The 18,589-nt window shown below is 45.0% G+C and overlaps 1 protein-coding gene across 1 annotated transcript in view; it reads right to left on the bottom strand.

Annotated features, from left to right (window-relative positions):
• The window catches only part of LOC128878318 (transcription factor Sox-19b-like), a 37,249-nt gene extending 21,329 nt beyond the window's left edge, over nt 1-15,920 (bottom strand). Inside the window, exons 1-2 of the mRNA XM_054126433.1 lie at nt 15,455-15,920; nt 11,170-11,435 (exon numbers count right to left, since the gene is read on the bottom strand). Of these exons, the coding sequence (XP_053982408.1) occupies nt 11,170-11,435; nt 15,455-15,459 (271 nt within the window). The 5' untranslated portion in view covers nt 15,460-15,920. The remainder of the gene's footprint in view (nt 1-11,169; nt 11,436-15,454) is intronic.
• Between the last annotated feature and the right edge of the window lie 2,669 nt (nt 15,921-18,589).

The following is an 18,589-nucleotide window of genomic DNA, read 5'->3' as shown; positions in this document are numbered from 1 at the left end:
GGCTTCACGGTGAAATGTTAGGTAAAGTGTTCGAGCCATACGAGCTTGTGAATAAAACAAAATATTTTAGCTGGCTGAGATATAATTAAAAAGATACTTTGCCTCTATTTTATCTCTCATTTTGCAGTCACGATTAGTCACAGCTACAGTCCCTGAGGAATAAAATCGACATCTAGCTTTCCAATCCAAACTTCGCCGAGAATCCTCGACCAACAGCCTCGGATCTCGGACAGAGCCCTCCTCGCCACTATTCTTAAGAACCTCGAGGATCACTCCTCCCCGATCTTAGACATCGTAGCTACTCGCCACGAATTCGATCGATCCTCGAGGACGTTCCGACGCACATGCATCGCCGACGAAAGGGGTTTCCTTCTCCGCTGTTTACATTATAGCCTATCCCAATCGATACACGTTTTCCCGTCTAAAAGGCAGGTGCCACGAACGAACAAGGGACCGGTTGGAAGGGGGGCGGTGGTGTGGAGAGGCGACGAACAGGGTTGGACGGGGGTGGAGTCGGCGTATTTGTTTAGAACAAAGGCTTCCCGGCACCGGCGGTATTAGTAGGTAGGTATTCTCGGCCAGTACTCCTTCTTTCTCTTTCCGTGCTTTCGGAGGGGACCCACGACGACGACTACGACGTCAACGACGACGACGACGATGAGGACCAAGCTTAAAGCACAATGGCGCCTGCTTTTCAGTCCTTTCGCTGGCGAACAATGCCGTTTATTTAACATCGTTTAAAAGTACAAAGCCTGTTAATTAATGGACGGGGGTCGAAGGAGAGAAACGAAGCCGAGGAAGAGGAACCAGTAGCGGGAGGGGGTGGTCGGAGAGGACAGCCATGGCGACGGAGCCATTGCTAGCGCGGCTCTTACCACACCACCGACGCGCGCTATTGCTCTGGCATTGCTATTTCTGAAGGCAACCCGGCATTATTTAGTCCACTGCTACCAACCCACCGGCTCCTTTCTTCCCTCGTTCCACTCCTTTTTACCCGTCCTCATTGTCGCGGGGGGAAAACTAGGCTACTACCGCCGCTACTACCCGGCCACTGTTTTACTCGTCTTCTCGTTCTTTTTTGCCCCTCCTGTCTACGGTTGTTTGCGTTTGTAGCTCGCGTGCCTTCGTTGTCGAGGGAACGCGCGAATATCCGTCCCCCTTGCGCGTTTCCTCGGGTTTTTCAACCGATCCGAGGGAAACAACCACCCCTGTAAATCACGACAGACGTGCCTCCTCTATTCTAACTCTCTATAGCGTGCCGAGCGAACTCGTCATTCTTGCTTTTTGACGTTTAACAGCGGCCGAAGGTGACTTTTTAAATCTTTGATTCTTGCACGAATTTCTCGACAAAGTAGGTGTCCTTCGATCTTCTGTTCCGTCCTGGAAGAGAAATCTGTTTCCATCGGATGGCCCTCGGGAAATGGTCCAACTGTTGAGTCCTGCAGGCACGTGTTAACTAGCAGAAGGTCTTGGAAGGACATTTTATGGGGCTCATAACTAGGGGCTCTGCCATTGTAACCTCGCTTTCCACTGGTCAATACGTGCTCTGCAAGAGGTCGACAAATTTGGAAGCATCCGGGTCTTCCAGAAATGGAAACGATTTTTTATTAGACCTATTTTTTATAAGACCCTAGAATCATTATTCTAAAGAACGGTATTCTATTTGTGATAAGTTCAAAGAAATGTGATCGTTTGATACAATTCACGTTTAGTGCATTGATATTCTAAAGGAAAGCTTTTTAGGTGTCCGCCTCCGATTGTTTGGATTTTTGGATATGTTTGAAAGGACCGAAAAATAAGATATACGTATTTTTTTTATATTGGCCCGTTTTCATATTTAAGAGTTGAAACGACCCCCTAAAGTTTCAGCTAAAGTAAAAACATACGTATACCTTATTTTTCGGTCTAAAAAGTTTTCCTTGTAAGTATCATCATCTATAATATTATATATTCATGATAGTTCTAGCTTCATCTGTTTCTATCATTCTGTTCAATGAATATCCTGCTGCTTCGAACAGAATTTTTATGAGAGAAACTTCAGTTCGAAAAATATTTCACAGACAAGCACTTTTAAAAAAGGAAATGCTGGTTAGGAAATAATTTTCAAACAATTCCTCTTCTTTCGTTCCTCCTTGTATTACTCGAAAAGAGTATCTATTGTATTCTTGCCAAATTATCCATGTACTATTCCGTCCATGCTCAATTTAAAAAATCAACTACATATTCGAAACGTGGATGAAAAGAAAGACTCATCGGACGAGTCAATTAATTAAAGAGAAACGTATTTTTACTCCGGCTACAAAAGCTTACAACACACGTCCCTCGACAACGAGAACACAGATGATTTAACGCGACGTATGATCTGCATATTTCTCTCAAAAGACGGCTGACAATTACATCGCGCAATGCCGTTTCTGCCCGAACCATTTACAGGCGCAAGACAGGCAACTTGTTCGAATTAGATTCTTTGTGCGCCAAAAATAAATTACTATGTTGCGCGTATAATAACGCGACCTATTAATCTGCAATGTGCACGGCTCATTAATACAACCAACAGTCTTTCACGTGGAATAATAGATCGTCAAGGCCGATAAGCAGCCTATTGTTTCCCGTCAGCAACGCCAACCGCGTAGACCTATCATCTAGATAACGTTGCTCGAGGCGCTAATTTATACCGTGCAACGTTTCTGACGAGTCATAAATTATTTCGCCACCGCGAAGAAAGAGGAAAGAGATCATCGACAAGGAGGAGAAACAGAAGAGGGTGAACCGTTGTTCGATCGATCGATTTTTCTCTCTCTGTCGTAACGAGTCGTTAATCGATGATGGATGTTTATTTTAGGTTCGTCTCGAGTCACCTAGGTGTGTAAATCATTTTACATTTTTCAAGAGCGAGCTAGTCGAACGGGTGATTTATAGGGGAAGATTTTCTGTGAAGCGGTTGAACCCTTGGATAAAAGGAACATTCTATATTTGCTGTATTACGAATGATGTTTATCGTCCGTTTTACGTTAAGAGATTAATAGGTGAGGTTAAACCAATTTGGACTTGACCTATCGGAGCTTTATTAATTTTTCTAACCGACAAATGCAGAAGACGTTAAACGAACATGCTCCTGTGGAAACACACCGTAAACAACCCCCAAGTAAAAATGGATCCTGCAGAACGCGACGCCTCCCCGATACGTTTCACGCGGAACATTTTCACTCCACTTTGGAAAGATTGCTCCAGTTGCGCTAAGTTGCTCGCGGAGCGTGCACATCCAGCTCGCAGGAGGAGAGCTTTCCAAGCCCAGGGAGCTTAAAGCTTGCTCGGGGACGATCATTTTTAATCACGCGGAGACAGAGCACGGGGAGGGGGGGGAGGGGAGGAGAGAGGGATGGTAGAAAGTGAGGAGGGGGAGAGTGGCGGCGCGTGTACCTGTGTGCAGGCGTTTTGTGTTCCCTCCTTTGTCGCGACGGCGTCCATTGTTTCCGCGATTCTATAGGATCGCAGTGTCGGGGCCCTCCGCGAATTGTTTTCTTCGCGAATCTTGCGCGACGAGCACACCCCCTCCCGGTGTCCTAGACACCCGATTATGTCCACTTTCGTCGGGATTACGTGCACCCCCTCCCACGAAAATCCACCCTCTGTCGGCATTGTTCGTTTTCGAACGTTCCTTGGGCGTTCAATTGAATTTTCGACAGGAAGGGAAACTTTGTGTCGCTCGAGGGACGGGTGGGAGAGATGCTGTATCGCTCGCGACGGAAACAATTGGAAGTTCCGTGACGAATGCGAGTCGACCGTAAACGGAATTAACATGCGAACAGACGTCGACGGAAGGCGCGAATTTAACGTTCTTCGAGTTAGCGATGGAACGGTGTTGCGATCGTTTTCTTTTTTGTTCAGAGGAAAATGACCGAATTGAAGCCATTATTCTTTTCTTTTCCGTCAAGCACAGTGGAGACACCCTTATCGAGTGAAAAGTATCTATTTTTCAAGTAAATTTCATTTGTATCTGGTAATTTATTCTTTGATGAATTTTGATGAATTTTGATGAATTTTGATGAACCCCACAATCCTCTCAGGATTATGTGTTAACCCCTTCCCTCTCAACCACATTTTGGCTTTTCTACACCAGCCACCGGTTAAGTGTACCTAACGATCAAGGAATTTAGGAATAACAAAAATTCACCAAAGAATAAATCACCAGATACGAATGAAATTTACTAACAAATACTTGTTACTCGATAAGGGTGGAGTCCTTGTAACTGACCCCCACCGTGCTTGACCTCTGCACCTCTGCATCCTACGAAAACTCCCCAAGCATTTGTCCAACGCCAAAAAAAATACAAATTCTCCATACCGCCAAACGCTCGAGTTCGTATCGCCATCCTTCCTAGAGCCGCCCTCGTCGTTCGCCGGACTCAATTACTCAGAGCTCATCGCGAGGACAGCCAGACGAAACGACGATCCAGTCGTCCCGCCATCGATCGTCGTAATTTCCCCCTCGCGTGCGCGTCCTTCCTTTCCTTTTTCTCGCCCATCGTCTAAAATACCCGGGCCTATTGTCGCGACCGGTAAAAACGCACGAGAAACGCCACGCACCCTTAGAATGCGAAAAAAAAAAAAAAAAAGAAAACGCGTGCACGTGCACACCGTCCTCCCACACGCGCGAACACACAGACGCTTGTACACGCGGAAGACTCGGCGACAAAACGAAGAAAGGGGGAGGGACACGGACGGGGGTTGGAAAAGAAAGTCGACAAAGAGGAAAAGGTGGTGGATGCGGCGTATATATAGGTGTATCCGTCGACGTATTCCTTGTACAAACACGGGAACAGGGATGCAGAGACACACAAGGGGCGGGGGTGTGGGGTGGGTGTGAGGTAGGAGATAGAAAGGGAGGGAAGAGGAGACTTGAGAAGGTTGGAGGGAAAGCTTTCATCGTAATGAAGTATTTCTGCCGGTTGCCGTAGCCTCTCTTCGTCCTCCCGAGTTCTTTCGCGTGCGTTAAAGAAACGACTTGTCGGTTTTGCGCGCTCATCGACGTTGAAGCGAATGGAGCACGAGGGAGGGACAGGGACGGAGAGGACATTCATCCTCCCGCGCGCCGAAGGACAACCCTATTTAACCCTTCGAGCACGGGAGCCAGCCAAGGGACTCCGGAGCATTTTCTACTGTTAACCCTCCCGGCGACTCGATTTCCCTTCTTCGCCCAACGACTTTCTCCGGCTGGTCTGAAAATTGCTTCCACGTTTTGAGGCTTATCTCGTTAACCCTTCCGGGGAGTGATGAATTTAGCACGTTTGGCACCCGCGTGGTCTAAAAACGAGAGCTGTTATATTCATGATTTCACATTTTTCGGGAGATTGTATCGCAGGGAAGTTGCTCGAGCTGGACCATTTTTGGTGTTCAATAAAATTGTAAGGTGTGTAATAACTAGACTGCGGAACTTTATGCATTTATAGGAAATTTGAATGTACAAGAAACTACAAAATGCAAACAGTATGCAAGAATACCAAAAAGATTGAAAGTAAAGTTCATGTTATGATATTTGCAGAATAAAATAAATTCCTATTTAGGTTCAATTTTTGTAGGCATGTTCGCGAAGATTTTATTTTGCATAAAGATCCGCAGTCTAGTAATAACCAAATGGAGGATATTTTTAATATTTATTGGGTGATGCGGTAATAAAGAGGGGCATTGTTTAATTTTTTTTAATTTTAAAATTAAATAAAATTGAATAAATTAAAGATTGGTTTAAACATACAGTCAGACCCTTTATCTCCATTGAAGAAATTAATTAAATACGTACATGAATAAACTTTACACGTATATATGTTTATAATGAAACATTTATTTGAAAACATCAAACCTATCACTTAATTTAGACAAATTTCTTCAATAGACATAAACGGTACGAATACTTATGAGGCTGACTGTAAATATGCGTACATATTTACTAATATATTTCTAGTATATATTTCCTTTCCTCCTCTCTCACAATAAATACCCCTTCAGGTATGAATTCCTTTGTATCAATTAAATTAAAATTCTAATCGATCTATTCTTACTCGGTTAACATCCACCCAAACTCTGCTCGTATAAAATAGGATCAACAAAACTAAACCCCTTCCACGCGAGGGATATTCTGTCGCCAAGCAGAGTGGAGTATCGGACAGGGAGGATCGAAAAGTTTACGGAACAGAAACACGCCACGCTCGCGACGGTTCGCAGGAACATCCAATAACCAGATTAGCTTCGACCGTTTCCCAATGGACCGCTTACTCGACAAACCGTCCCGACGCACCCTCAATCTCGCTTCCGGTACAGTTTTCACTCTGAGGAAGATCGTGAAACGTGTCCAACTGCCCGGCCGAAAGATAAACGTTGGACGGTCATCTGCTAATCGACATCGTAAAATTGGCACTGAACGGCGGCTATCGATGACGTTTCGCCAGTGAAATGTCCACGCCAATGGCGACATGCCAATATTAAACAAGATCGTCAACGATAATAATAATATTTTTTTTGCAGGACATGTGGTAGGGAGAATTTAAAAAAAAAATTTTTTTCAATACTTGCGATAGCGAAAGTTACGCGTTCATTAAATGTGAGAACAATTGATCCTTTGTACAAAATAAAGTAGCTACTTGAGATGTTGACAATTTAGTAGCCAAAGGTGTTATTTAAAATATGAGAAGGTCTCTTTTACTCTTGAGTCAATTTTTCTTTAATAATTCTAGGTTTCTCTTCCTCAATTATTTATGTATATCCAAGTGGCCACGACTATTGCAGATTGAAATTCTCTAACTCTGAAGATGATCCTGAATCAGTGGACCAAACCATCGGAATCGACGCTTATTTATATTTTTATCGGATCCACAAGGGTCCGTACCAACACCGATAAAATATATTATTTAAAACATCCTACCTCCCGATATGTTTAATTTATCATTGATTTTATAGAATATTCGGTTAAACTTTGTCTCGTAAGGAAACGATTCGAACACGTTTACTTTCGATATCCGCGATTGTAACACGTGAATGCAACTTGCTGCACCAAGTGACCTTCTATTATACGCATGAATTTTGTTCATCCACTCTAACACACGTGCCATTTAACCGTAAATTGTTTGCATTGGGTTGCTACGAAACCAGAAAACGAGTATTCAATTTTTTTAAAGCGCTTTTTTATTCGCGTTTAAGCTGCACACGTTCGAACGAGCCTTCTCCGCGCGGTTTTAGAATTCATAAATTCGCCATTTTACAAAACTCGTCAACTTTCGCAGCAAGTGAAATTCCTATTTAGAAGCCGTTTCGAGTCAGCGAGCGTTCGTTTGCACAGGCTTGACAAACACTGTCCATTTTTATATAGTCACTTGCATCGAAGCGTGAGTTGCACAAGCACGTGACTATACGGTTCGGTTAGTCGAACGACCGAAAAGTTTGCACTTTGTTGGAAATTAAACTAAACGGCTGGTCAAACGCGTTGCAGGCTTCGCGGTTGAACGAGTTCGTAGAGTAAATATTCTAATTTCTCGATACTTTTTAATTACTGTGATTTGGTAGAGAACTGTGATAGAGCAGATAGATAGATAGATTTTTATAGAACTATAAAAATCAATTGGGGATTGAATGGCAAGTTTAAATGCATGCTCACGAAAGCTATGCGTATGTGATCAAAAGAAATCCTGCCTACGGTGTTTACATTCATGATGGACGCTAAGAACTTTTCAGACCCACCTACTTACATCATCCTAGAAATCGCGAGAGTATTTTGCAAAAATCGATGAGATCCTCTAAACATCCTCTCACTTACTTAAGAAAAATAAATCTCGCTTACAGTGTTGACATTAACGATGGAGGCCAAGAACATTTCAGACCCACCCCCTAGATACATCTCAGATACACCATCCTAGATATCGCAAGAACATTTTGCAAAATCTGATACAATCCACTCCCCTCCTCCCAATACCTCCCTCGGCGATTAAAAAACATTCTATTTCCCTGACGATGTATTACACCCTTGATTCGCCTCCCTCGCGTTCTACATGCCAGCAAACGCTCGCAGGAAACCGACTCACAGGAGTTAACATTTTCCTCGCGGTTCCCGAGGAGGCATCGAAGAAAAGCGGACCCACGGCATTCCAGCGCGCGATTCCAGCGAACGAGTCGAGAGTGCTCGGCAGAGTACATCGGTTCCTCGAATCTTTTGTCGTCGTCGTGGCTGATCGTCGCGCGGGGGTAGTCGGGGGATGGCAGCGGAGGGCGGATCGTGCGGAAAAGGAGCGACCGTAGCTGGAGGAGTGGCGGTTCAAGCTCGAGATGGCGGGGGAGAGGGTTGCAGGATGAAATTTGCAAATGCTCCAACAAGCCGGGAGAGAGAAGAAGAGAGAAAGATATCTGGATAGAGAGAGAGAGAGAAAGAGAGAGAGAGAGAGAGTAGGGTTGGGGGGAGGTGTAGGAGAGCGTAGTTGTATATCAAGCAGAAATATACGCAATGGCAGGGACATGGCGGTAAAAGAGCGACGAAAAAGTGTCGCTTCAACAAAGGGTGTAAGCCAGGGAAGAGAAAGGGGGAGGTGGGAGGAGGAGGAGGAGGACCAGAGGGAGAGGAGAGCCGCGAGAAACCCGAGGGGGTGGAATCCCGCGGCGGAGGGAGGTGGGCTCGAGCGTGCGCGCATCATTTTTGCCGAGGAGCAGGCACTTCCCTTATTCGTCGTCGCCGGGGGAACGTGAAACGGGGGTAGAAGAGGAGCCCCAGCCGAGGTGGAAGAAAATGACGGATAAAGAAGCTTCGAGGGGAGCCGCGGGAAACGGGGCTTTGTCGATTCCCGGGTATTTAACGGAAATACCAACCGGAATACCTTCGTCCCCGTTCGTCTTTATCTCCTTTCTTCTCCCTCGGTACACTCGTCTGTATCGCGAGCAACGAATTATTCGAGCGCGTGTCGAGCGCCGCCGGACCGTCGGGAGCGCAAAGCAAGGAAACTTTGAAAGGGATGAATGATGCGACGACGAGAGGAGAACCGGGCGCAACACAGAGCTTAACTCGCGCGCCACGAATGAAATCAACGCTGGCGTTCGAACGTGTAAAACCATCCTCGGGGTTTGATCGTCCAAAATGCGATTAATGCCGTGTGTTTCCGGCGACCGTGTTTCTTTCCACTCTCGCTCGTTCCCGAGCTTTTGCTGGCTGCGTTTTTGCGGAGGGAAACGCTTTTTTCAATGCTTTCTATCTGGCGTCGCGCTTGGCTGGGAATGCGCTAGGGCAAACGGAAGAGAGTTTCGAAAATCGCGCCACTTAGAGGTATGGTCGGAAATTGTATCTCGAAAAAATCCTACAATCTTACCGTTCTGAAATCATTTCTGTTTCTAACTACTTCAAACAAGATTTACCCTTTCACTAGCCAGACTTATAGATATTATGCATATCATAAATAGGGTAAACGATAACATTTACTTGCAAGCAACCACCGAACGACTAATACTAGGTGTATAACACGACTAATCGACACTGCCGTTAAAATTAATTCAGAAACATTAGACCTAAGCATCTATGAACCTAAACACTTAAGAACTTAAGCAGACCTAACCACCACCATAAAATCAAAACCAAAAAGAAAAACAATCGAATGACTTCACACGCGACATTTAGTTCAATTTCTTTCTCTTTTTCAAGTACGAACATTTTGTTCCGACTCTGTTTCCTACAGAACATGACAAGAGTCTCAAGTTTCAGAAAAGCAGACGTGGAAAGTTCGTCCGGGCTCCTCTATTGACACGAATAGCCATGTGCAGTTCCTTTGCTCGCGCAATCGTTCACACGGGTTTTATTTCCTGTTGACTTATGCAAATGACGAAAACAGAACAAGTTAGTTCGTGAAATTACCAACCAGCGACACCGCGGCTAATTGAGAACAGCGGTGGGTCTAATATTAGCAATGGGATCATGAATAAAACCGAACTCGGGCGAACCGAACAAAGTTACGTTACGAATAGAAATGGAAATAACAAACGGAAGATATGTAGTTGAATACCAAATGGAACGCTCGACCATCTTCGACGATTCCTTTGTAGTCTAGAGTTGGCTTTTCTTTGATGGGGGATGACTAAGTGATGACGGAAGTTATATAATGTTTGACAAATAAAACTATCTGACAAACGAATCGTTATGCTAACGGTTACGTTGCTGTGCTTCGATAAATACTGTGTCGCCAAGTTGCAGTTATAAAACAATTTTCAAGTAGGTACTTTGAATATTATTCCAGGCTGATTAATAGGTCAAGTTTTTTATAAAATAACGTACATAGGAAATGTTGTTTAACGATCTGAATTTCCATCGATCCTCCAGGAGTGAGATTCGATACTCGTTTTACTACATGAACCGAACTTGTTTCTTACGAAGATCGAATTTAAAATGCAACAATTCTTATTTTACTGGGCTATCAGATCAAACTGGTCAGTGAATCAACTTCGTCGCGTACTCTATATCGGATTACATACAAGAGGCTTCACATGTCTATGACAATTTTTTTTTTAACGAATCCTATCATCTATCTATACTTGAAAACCCTCGCATCCTAGTGAATCACTCTTAGTATCCTCAGCCAATCCCAGCTATCAACTGCGTACTCTTACCCTACCTCGCGAATCCTAGCTATACATTATCAGCACCTTCCGTAGCCTGAAGGACGATTAGAGAAACTTTGAACAGACATAACCACCACCATAAAATCAAAACAAAAAAGAAAACAATTGAATGACTTCACACGCAACATTAAACGCGTTAACGCTATGCCATCCGGTGGCACCGCTGTGGTACCATGCAAAAACTATGGGGCAAATGCCGGTGGCACCACTGTGGTGCCATGCGGAAACTATCAGTCAGTCCTACCTGCGCCAAACGAAAAAATCTCGATTTGATCTGCGGACGGCACAGTGTTAAGAGTAAGGCCGATCGCACACTGCTCAACCGATTTGAAATTAGTGTTGCAAACCGTTTGCGCTCTTTGTTTTTCCTATTCCACTATCTTTATTTTACCTAGATCCACGGTCGCATGCAACTAGATTCAAAGTGGTTTGAAACTGATCGGTTGCGCCGTGTGCGATCGGCCTAATACATTTTCAGATGACAGTCCTAAAGTCCACAGCTGAAGTCATATCAGAAGTCGTATCACTCACCAAGCCTCTTCGAGATCTCGCTGTTGTGCATCTTCGGGTTCTCCTGCGCGATCTTCCGTCGCTGTAGCCGCGACCAGACCATAAAGGCGTTCATCGGCCTCTTGATGTGCTCCACCTGCGCCTTCTTCGTGGCCGGGCCGAGAGGGCTGCCGAGGCCAACCCCCATGGGTCCAACCCCCCCGCCGCCAGGAGGCGACGTGCCCGACATGCCCTGCATACCGCGCAGGGTCTCCGTGAAGGAGCCGTCGCACATGTTGCCACCGGCTCTGTAATTAAACGCAACCCACCAATTAGTAACCCCAACGGGCGAGTTCGTGGGACACGCCTACGCGAAAACGGCCACGGCCACCCCCGAGTGACCGATGGAGAGGAGAGATCTCGAGAGTCTATTGTTTCGACGCACGCCGTCGGAGACGAACCCACTCGTGATTCACGACCTCCGCGACGTTATCTCGCATATTTAGTCTTTGAGTAGGTCTCGGGGTTCGTTGGAAGGATGTTTCTGGACCAGAGTTTTTGCAAAACGGTACGACAGGTAGTAGATAGTTATGAATAACGAAAGGGAATGTTATTTAGTCTCTCGAGGAATATCGACACATGCGCGTACGTTTGTTTTGATATTAAAATTACCGTCATTTACGATCATCTTTAAGAATGAAAAAATATACGATATTAAAGGACGACTGCGTATTTGCATGTTAACATTGATTTACAGGTAAAAATTGCTTTGGTTCGCGTGCTTTTAATTAATCAATCAGCTGTGTTTGACGAGTGTACTCGTCACGGAGAAGTGGCAGTATTTTGTACCGTGACGAGTGTATTCGTCCATAGATGTATATGTAGCCATTGCTTGATTCTAACAGCATTCATAGGTGCGCACTCTGAAAAGAGGACGCCACAGCTGACTGGTTAAAGCTAAAGGTCCATTTAAAATTCGTTCTACGAGAGGTTAAATATAGTTGAAACGAGCATAGTTTATTATAGATGGATGTTGCGACTATTATAATTTAGTAGCCAAAAAAGTACTACACACGTTGAAATACTTTAAACCAACCCCTTCATGCTCCTTATTGAAGTAACCAACAACGTACATACCACTTTTCAAACAAATGAAACCATTGCATCTTTTTATAGACATAAATTTCGCAAATCCTTTCCATGTCCCAGTTTACTAAACGCAATCCCGACACTTTCAGATTCTAAAGCCTTCAACTTGAAGATTTTGAATCCTTTAGCTTCGTATTCATATGCGAGAATCCCACCGCTCCGCCTCCGCGTAATTAGCCGGATATCTAAGAATCGTCTAACCTCGAAAATCCTCCGCGAATCCCGTCAAACGTTTCGCCTTGACTTCCCCTTGGCCGCGTGGATTTCCATAAACCCACGCGCTCCTCCGGTTCGGTGGCTTTTAATTGTGCGCCACCGACACGCAGAAGAACCGAGCGAGGGCACTCGTGCAGCCACTCCTCACGGTCCCGGTAATTGCTTATTCGTTTGCTCTTTGATTCGCAAGCAAATTAATCTTATCCTTTCCTCGTATCAAAGCCATTAACCAATCTCAGCTCGTCGGGTTGGCTGGCGGCCCTCTCTCCTCCGTCTTTTTACCCTAAATGTCACCCTTCGTTCTCGGGGCTTCTACTTCTCGGGTTCGCCCCGCGTGCACCCTTCTCTCTCACCCTTTTGCGTCTCCTCGAGCCACTCTCTCTCTCTCTCTCTCTCTCTGTCTTTCTCTCTCTCTGTCTTTCTCTCTCTCGTTTCTCCTCTCGAACTAATACAATTACGCGCGGATCTCCTTGAGCATTCATTAAGAAGAGAGAAAAAAAAACCTGTAGTGGTCGAGGGAGTTAACCCGGGGGCGGTAGTTACGATTTTGTAGGGTTAGAATCACCCCTCGGGCCACCCTCGAGTGTCATTCAGCCCTGGATTAATAGATACGTTGGTTAGCGAGGACCAACGGGGTGGGAGAGCAACGAGCGCGCGCGGTTGCTTACGAGTGAGACCCCAAGAGGGTGCTCGGGGGTGGGTTCAACGGAGAGGAGAGAAGATGCTGGAAGTAATGGCTGTTGACAACGAGCGACGGGGGATTAGGAAGTGCTAATTGAATGTTTAGACCCCGGCTCGAATCGCGCGCACGCGTCGCAATTTATTTTGCGCCGCTCTATTCGGCAATTTTAATGGAGAGCTGGACGCTGCTCGTACGCGTAAAAGCGAGGGTGACGATTAGTCGTTAAAGTCATGAATTGATTTTGTTGTTCTGAAATTTTGTTATACTACGTTGCTTTATGGATTATCGTTGATAGATCGACGTGGAGGAAATTTGAGTTCATTTTGGAGTTCAAATTAAAACTGTTATCAATGATAAAAGACCAAATCGGTGTCGATGATTTATGCATCCAATTCGATATCATATTCTAAAGTGTACTTTATCATTAACCAGTCAGTATTAAGTAGTGTATGGTTATCTGGTATTTGTATTACGGATGGAAAGAATAGCGACGACTCTAAGGGCTCTGAAATGGTCGTTGAGAGGAGTCCTCAGAGACCGAAGGGTTGTTTCGCGTGAAAAAGAGTCGACTTGAATTCTAATCAACTCGCAATTCATCTTGGAACAATGTACTAGCTGTTACAGCGAAAAACAAAACTGTCGCTCCAAAGTGAAACAATAGAACCTACGCGTACTCGATCTAGTTATATCAAGCACCGTGTTTTGCAATGCTTCTGCCTTATGGCGCGAGCTCCTATACGTAATACACAAATTGCTGTATAAAAAGAGTATATATAAAGAGTATATACCTATATATTATGAAAATGGTGCTATAAAGTATGCAATCATGTATTTGCAACTCATATACTTAAATCTTGTAGAATAACCACGAAACGAATAAAATAAATAATAACCAGGAGAGGTATGCAATTGGTTACATTTATGAAACGGCAACATAATTCCGCGTTCTATAATATTATCATTTATGCATCATTTCTTAAGAGCAGTACAGTAACGACATATTAAAATAGTATATTTAGCTTATGGCTGAATCGAATATGTGTTTCACAAGTTTCAATACAACCTGTTAGGCAACATGAATAAATGTTAATATCATAGAGCAGTGGTGAGCAAATAAGCTAGTCTCTATGTAATATCCTTTCGATCGCGAACAGAAAACACGTTTAAGTTGCTGATATACAAGGAGCGTAAACAAGGAGCATCTGGGTCACCGTCGGCGTTGATAAGCACCTAACTAACCGTGTTTACATCACCAAACGCGGATTGAATGGTCGACATTCTGAGAATTGTCGGGTATTAAGCGACGATGTAATCAAAACTTTACACGAGAACTGTGGTGCGATAGGAAGTACACATTCTCAATGACAAAGTAAACAGGCCGTTTTGAATTGGAGCGAAGCGCGAGATTAAAATTTTGTCGGTTCTCGACAATCTAGAGTCACTTTCAGGTATCATTCGAGTAGAATTGCTACGTGTTTGTTTCGTTATTGTTTGAATTCTTTAAAGAGCGAAGAGTTATATAGTATTTTATATAGTAAAAGGCTATTTTGTAAACATTATTCGAGTGAATTAGTACTTTTAATAGATATTTTACATATCTCTAAAGTTGTCAGTTATATCGATTAGCAGTTATCTGAATGGATACTGTAATTGTTTTGCGTCGCACAGCGATAATAGTAAAGGATTCGATATAAAACATACGGTATTTCGGATTATACTCGGTGCTGAATCAACCAACGAACTTCCCACCTTAGAATTCGGTCTCTGCTCCGATTTGAAAGACGCTCCAAATGGATTTCAGAGGCTATGAAATGGTTAGGTACGCGAAACAAACTTATGCACTGTAAACATTTCGAAATTTAGCAAACGGAACACTTGTAACGTTTAAACATTGGAGCACAAGATCGCCTTGAACAAGATGCTTATAGTATTTTGAGTCCAAAACGTGAACTCTCCCTGTTACGTAAACGATCTTATAGAAACTCCCAGAGTGCAACATGATAAAAATCCTCGTCTAAATAAAATTACAGGAGTCTACAAATTTCAACCCTTAACTTCACTCGTGACAACGTTACGTAAAATGGGGTTTCAAAATCGACAACCCTCTTCGATAATTTCAAACAACTACTTCGATTTCATATTACCACACAACACTTGATAAAAGCACATCGATTCGATACCCAACGCGTACCCTAAGCACACATACACGGACACCTGTAGTTAACGGTCAAGTATCACTGGTCCGAAATCAGCCGTTCCACTTAAGGCGCTAAAACTCACCTCATAAAGTGGCCGGCGGCCCGTTGGTGCAAGTCCAGCTCAATTTTGCTGCCGTGGTCGAGACTCTCGTCTCACCTGGTCGTCTCGAACGTTTGAAAGGTTCCCTCGGCGCGTCCAAGACGGAACGCGAATACGATAAACCGAACAACAACAGCGGATTCACTGCACTGTCATAAATCAGGCCATCCACTCGAGTCTCGATCACTGTGTTTTCCACGGGCACACTAGTTCGTAGCTTCTCCTCTCCGTCGGTGTCGATCAGACGTCCGCGTCGCGACGCGTGACCATCCGTTCGAACGACGGCATTCCCGATCGGGGGTTGTCGAGGATTAATTGTCAGCGACAGGGGAAGCGAGCGTTACGGTGGGATCGCATGGAAACTGGACTCTCGAGGAACACGAGGACGAACGCGACGTGAACGACGTTCAATGCGCCACCGCGGACGATAGTTTTGGGAGTGTGCACGCACGACCCGTCACCAGAACCCGATCCACGGCGCGCAGAGCACACAGCTCACCCCACCACGGATCCACGAGCGGGAAAAGCGTACGCGGTCCAATAAGCGACCAGGATGGGCGGGGGCCACGAGGTAAACGCGGTATCGCTCGCCTCTCCCATTGGTTGATCACCCTAAGCCGTCGATAACGAGAACGACCCGCGTTTCCCGTGTTCTCCCCACTCTCGTTGGATCGCGCCGTCTCCCTCGCAGCGTCGTTTTTCCCTCCGAGTTCGCGTCAGCAGCCACCCTCCCGCGTTTTTCTCCTTGTTTCGCCCCGTCTTTCCGCGAACTCGCGGCCACCGCCACGCGAATCTTCTTTCCGACGATCGGCCATCCGGGTGCTCCTTTTTCCGTTACATTTTCGGCGGACAAAGGTGTGAGTATCGACGAGAGCGGTTCTTCGACCAGTAGGTCCCCTTCTGTGATCTGGTTTCTTTTTCAGGAAGAGAAATGTCTTACGGTATCATAGGAGGGGATAACGAGACTTTATCGGAATATCGTTTGTTCCTTTATCGATTGAGGTGTCGTCAGGTGGCGCGAGATGTAGCTGACTCGAGTATTAGGAAAGATATTCATAGAAAGATGGAAATTCTTAGGGAGGATTACTTGGTTTATTATCACTGTTGACCTAAGCCTGTTAACTAAGATGTTTGGCACCCCCTGTGTTGCTACTAATCGACAGCCATAAACTGCACCACCTATTAGCTAATGACGGTCTTGTCTCACAGGCATCCTATTACGACCCTCTCTTAACGCACGAGTCCCAGGTCAAGTACACGCAAATACTAAGGTAGTCACAGAAAGAATAGAAGGCATTTGATTCTTAGTCTCGCTCAACACGTTAATCATCGCATTGCTCGCATGTGTAGATGACAGATCCTTTTTACTAAGGAACTAAATAATTGTGGAGATGAGGTATTATGGAAATTAAATTTAAATAGGATCCGCAAAGACGATGAGGTTAAAAAATAAAAGCACAAATGCTAGACCGCATAGCCTCAATCGCATAGAAATCGTCACGAATGTTGGTCAGTCAAACTGGCCCAGACTACTTGGTACTTCTATCATTAAAATACTATCAATACTAGATTAAACATCCTTAAACAATCGAACTTAACCAAAATTGTATCAAAATTTAAACTTACTCCGTTTAGCTTCCACTTACTTTAGCCTTAGCATACATTTCTTACTTCTTACTCACTTCTTTCTACCAATAAGACTCAAAAACCAGGGTCGAAATTTAAATCAAGTCCAAAATGGATACCCAAACAAGAATTCAACGATCGACCCGTGAATAAACAAATTGACCGTATCCGTTCCAGCGACTCCGAAAAATCGCTGTCTTGGAGACACAGCAGCAGATCTGCGGAGAGCAGAATTTCCCGGCAATAATTTCCGATTCTCGACGATAATGGAGACCTGTTTGCGTCCACGTAATACACCGCGTCGCGTCGTTGCACCGAACGGATACACGCCGGGGGTGGGTCGTGGTTTCAAAAGAGAGAGAGAGAGAGAGAACGAGATCGGCCAGGGTGTCGAAGAGAGAGGCGAAACGAGGAGGAAGGTGGGCGAACTAGAGCCAGGTAGAGCTGCCGCCACCGCTGCCACCTCCACCGTCGACCACGGGTGCCAACCGATCCAGCCCATGCGTAGTGGGGACTCGTCGTGGAAGAAGGTGGGATGCTGCGAGATGGTGGCCGTTGGTATTGCCCAGTCGAGATTCGAAAGAACGCTGCTAAGAATGGAAATAAGAAAGTGACTTCTCTCTTCGATACCACTCACTGGCATCCACCTGCCTCCCCTGTCCCACCAAGACCCTCTTTCCGATGGTCGTTTGTCTCGCTTCCACTGGCAAAGGAGGACATTATACGACTACTACCCAGTTCACTCAACAAAATGGTAGCTAGTAGCGTGTTGCTCTTTCGAGCGACAGGATGGGGGGTCTATGGAGACCCACACACCCGGTTAGGTGGCCCACGAGATGCGCTGATTCGAAAAAACGCGTTCGCCACGCGTGACAAGAGCGATGGAATCGAGGGCAGGGTTCCTAAGTTGACGGAGAACGCGATTGGATGTTCCTGCTCCAGTCAGAGGGATTATTATTCTTGTTTAGGTCGATCTGGAGGTACTGGGTAGCGCGATCGCGGAGGATTTCTGGGGCGGATTTGGCTGACCGAGTAGCTTACTTCCTCGTTCTGTGCATTTTAATTAGTTGCGCGTGATTAGACAGAACCGTCTATGTATACTTTTTACCAGCTGTGCCCCGTGGTTTCTCCCGCTTGGAATTCTTATTCTATATTACATATCTACATGTTGAATTTGAAGTTTCTAGATACAGAAAAAAACAACGTCACTACAGTTGTTCACAATAAAGATCTAGCTACGCTCCGCGGTTTCACCCTCGTGAAATACTTTTTATTTGATATCGTTCGCGTTCGACTGACAGTTCAACCTTCGCGAACCAGTCGGTGACTGTCTGTTGTTTTCCGTAACACAGATGCTTCGATCGATATTTCTGATTCTTTATTTACTATATTGAGATCTCGAACCGAAACCTTATTTTTATCAAAATAAAATGTAGCATACGTCCTTATTGCAGCTAAAAGGTGACACGTGAAAAGGTAACAGACAGACGA

Source organism: Hylaeus volcanicus, chromosome 6, assembly GCF_026283585.1.
Source record: "Hylaeus volcanicus isolate JK05 chromosome 6, UHH_iyHylVolc1.0_haploid, whole genome shotgun sequence".
Taxonomy (NCBI): Eukaryota; Metazoa; Arthropoda; class Insecta; order Hymenoptera; family Colletidae; genus Hylaeus; species Hylaeus volcanicus.
The sequence above is the reverse complement of the archived record's forward strand: the minus strand, read 5'-3'. Positions and strand labels throughout refer to the sequence as shown.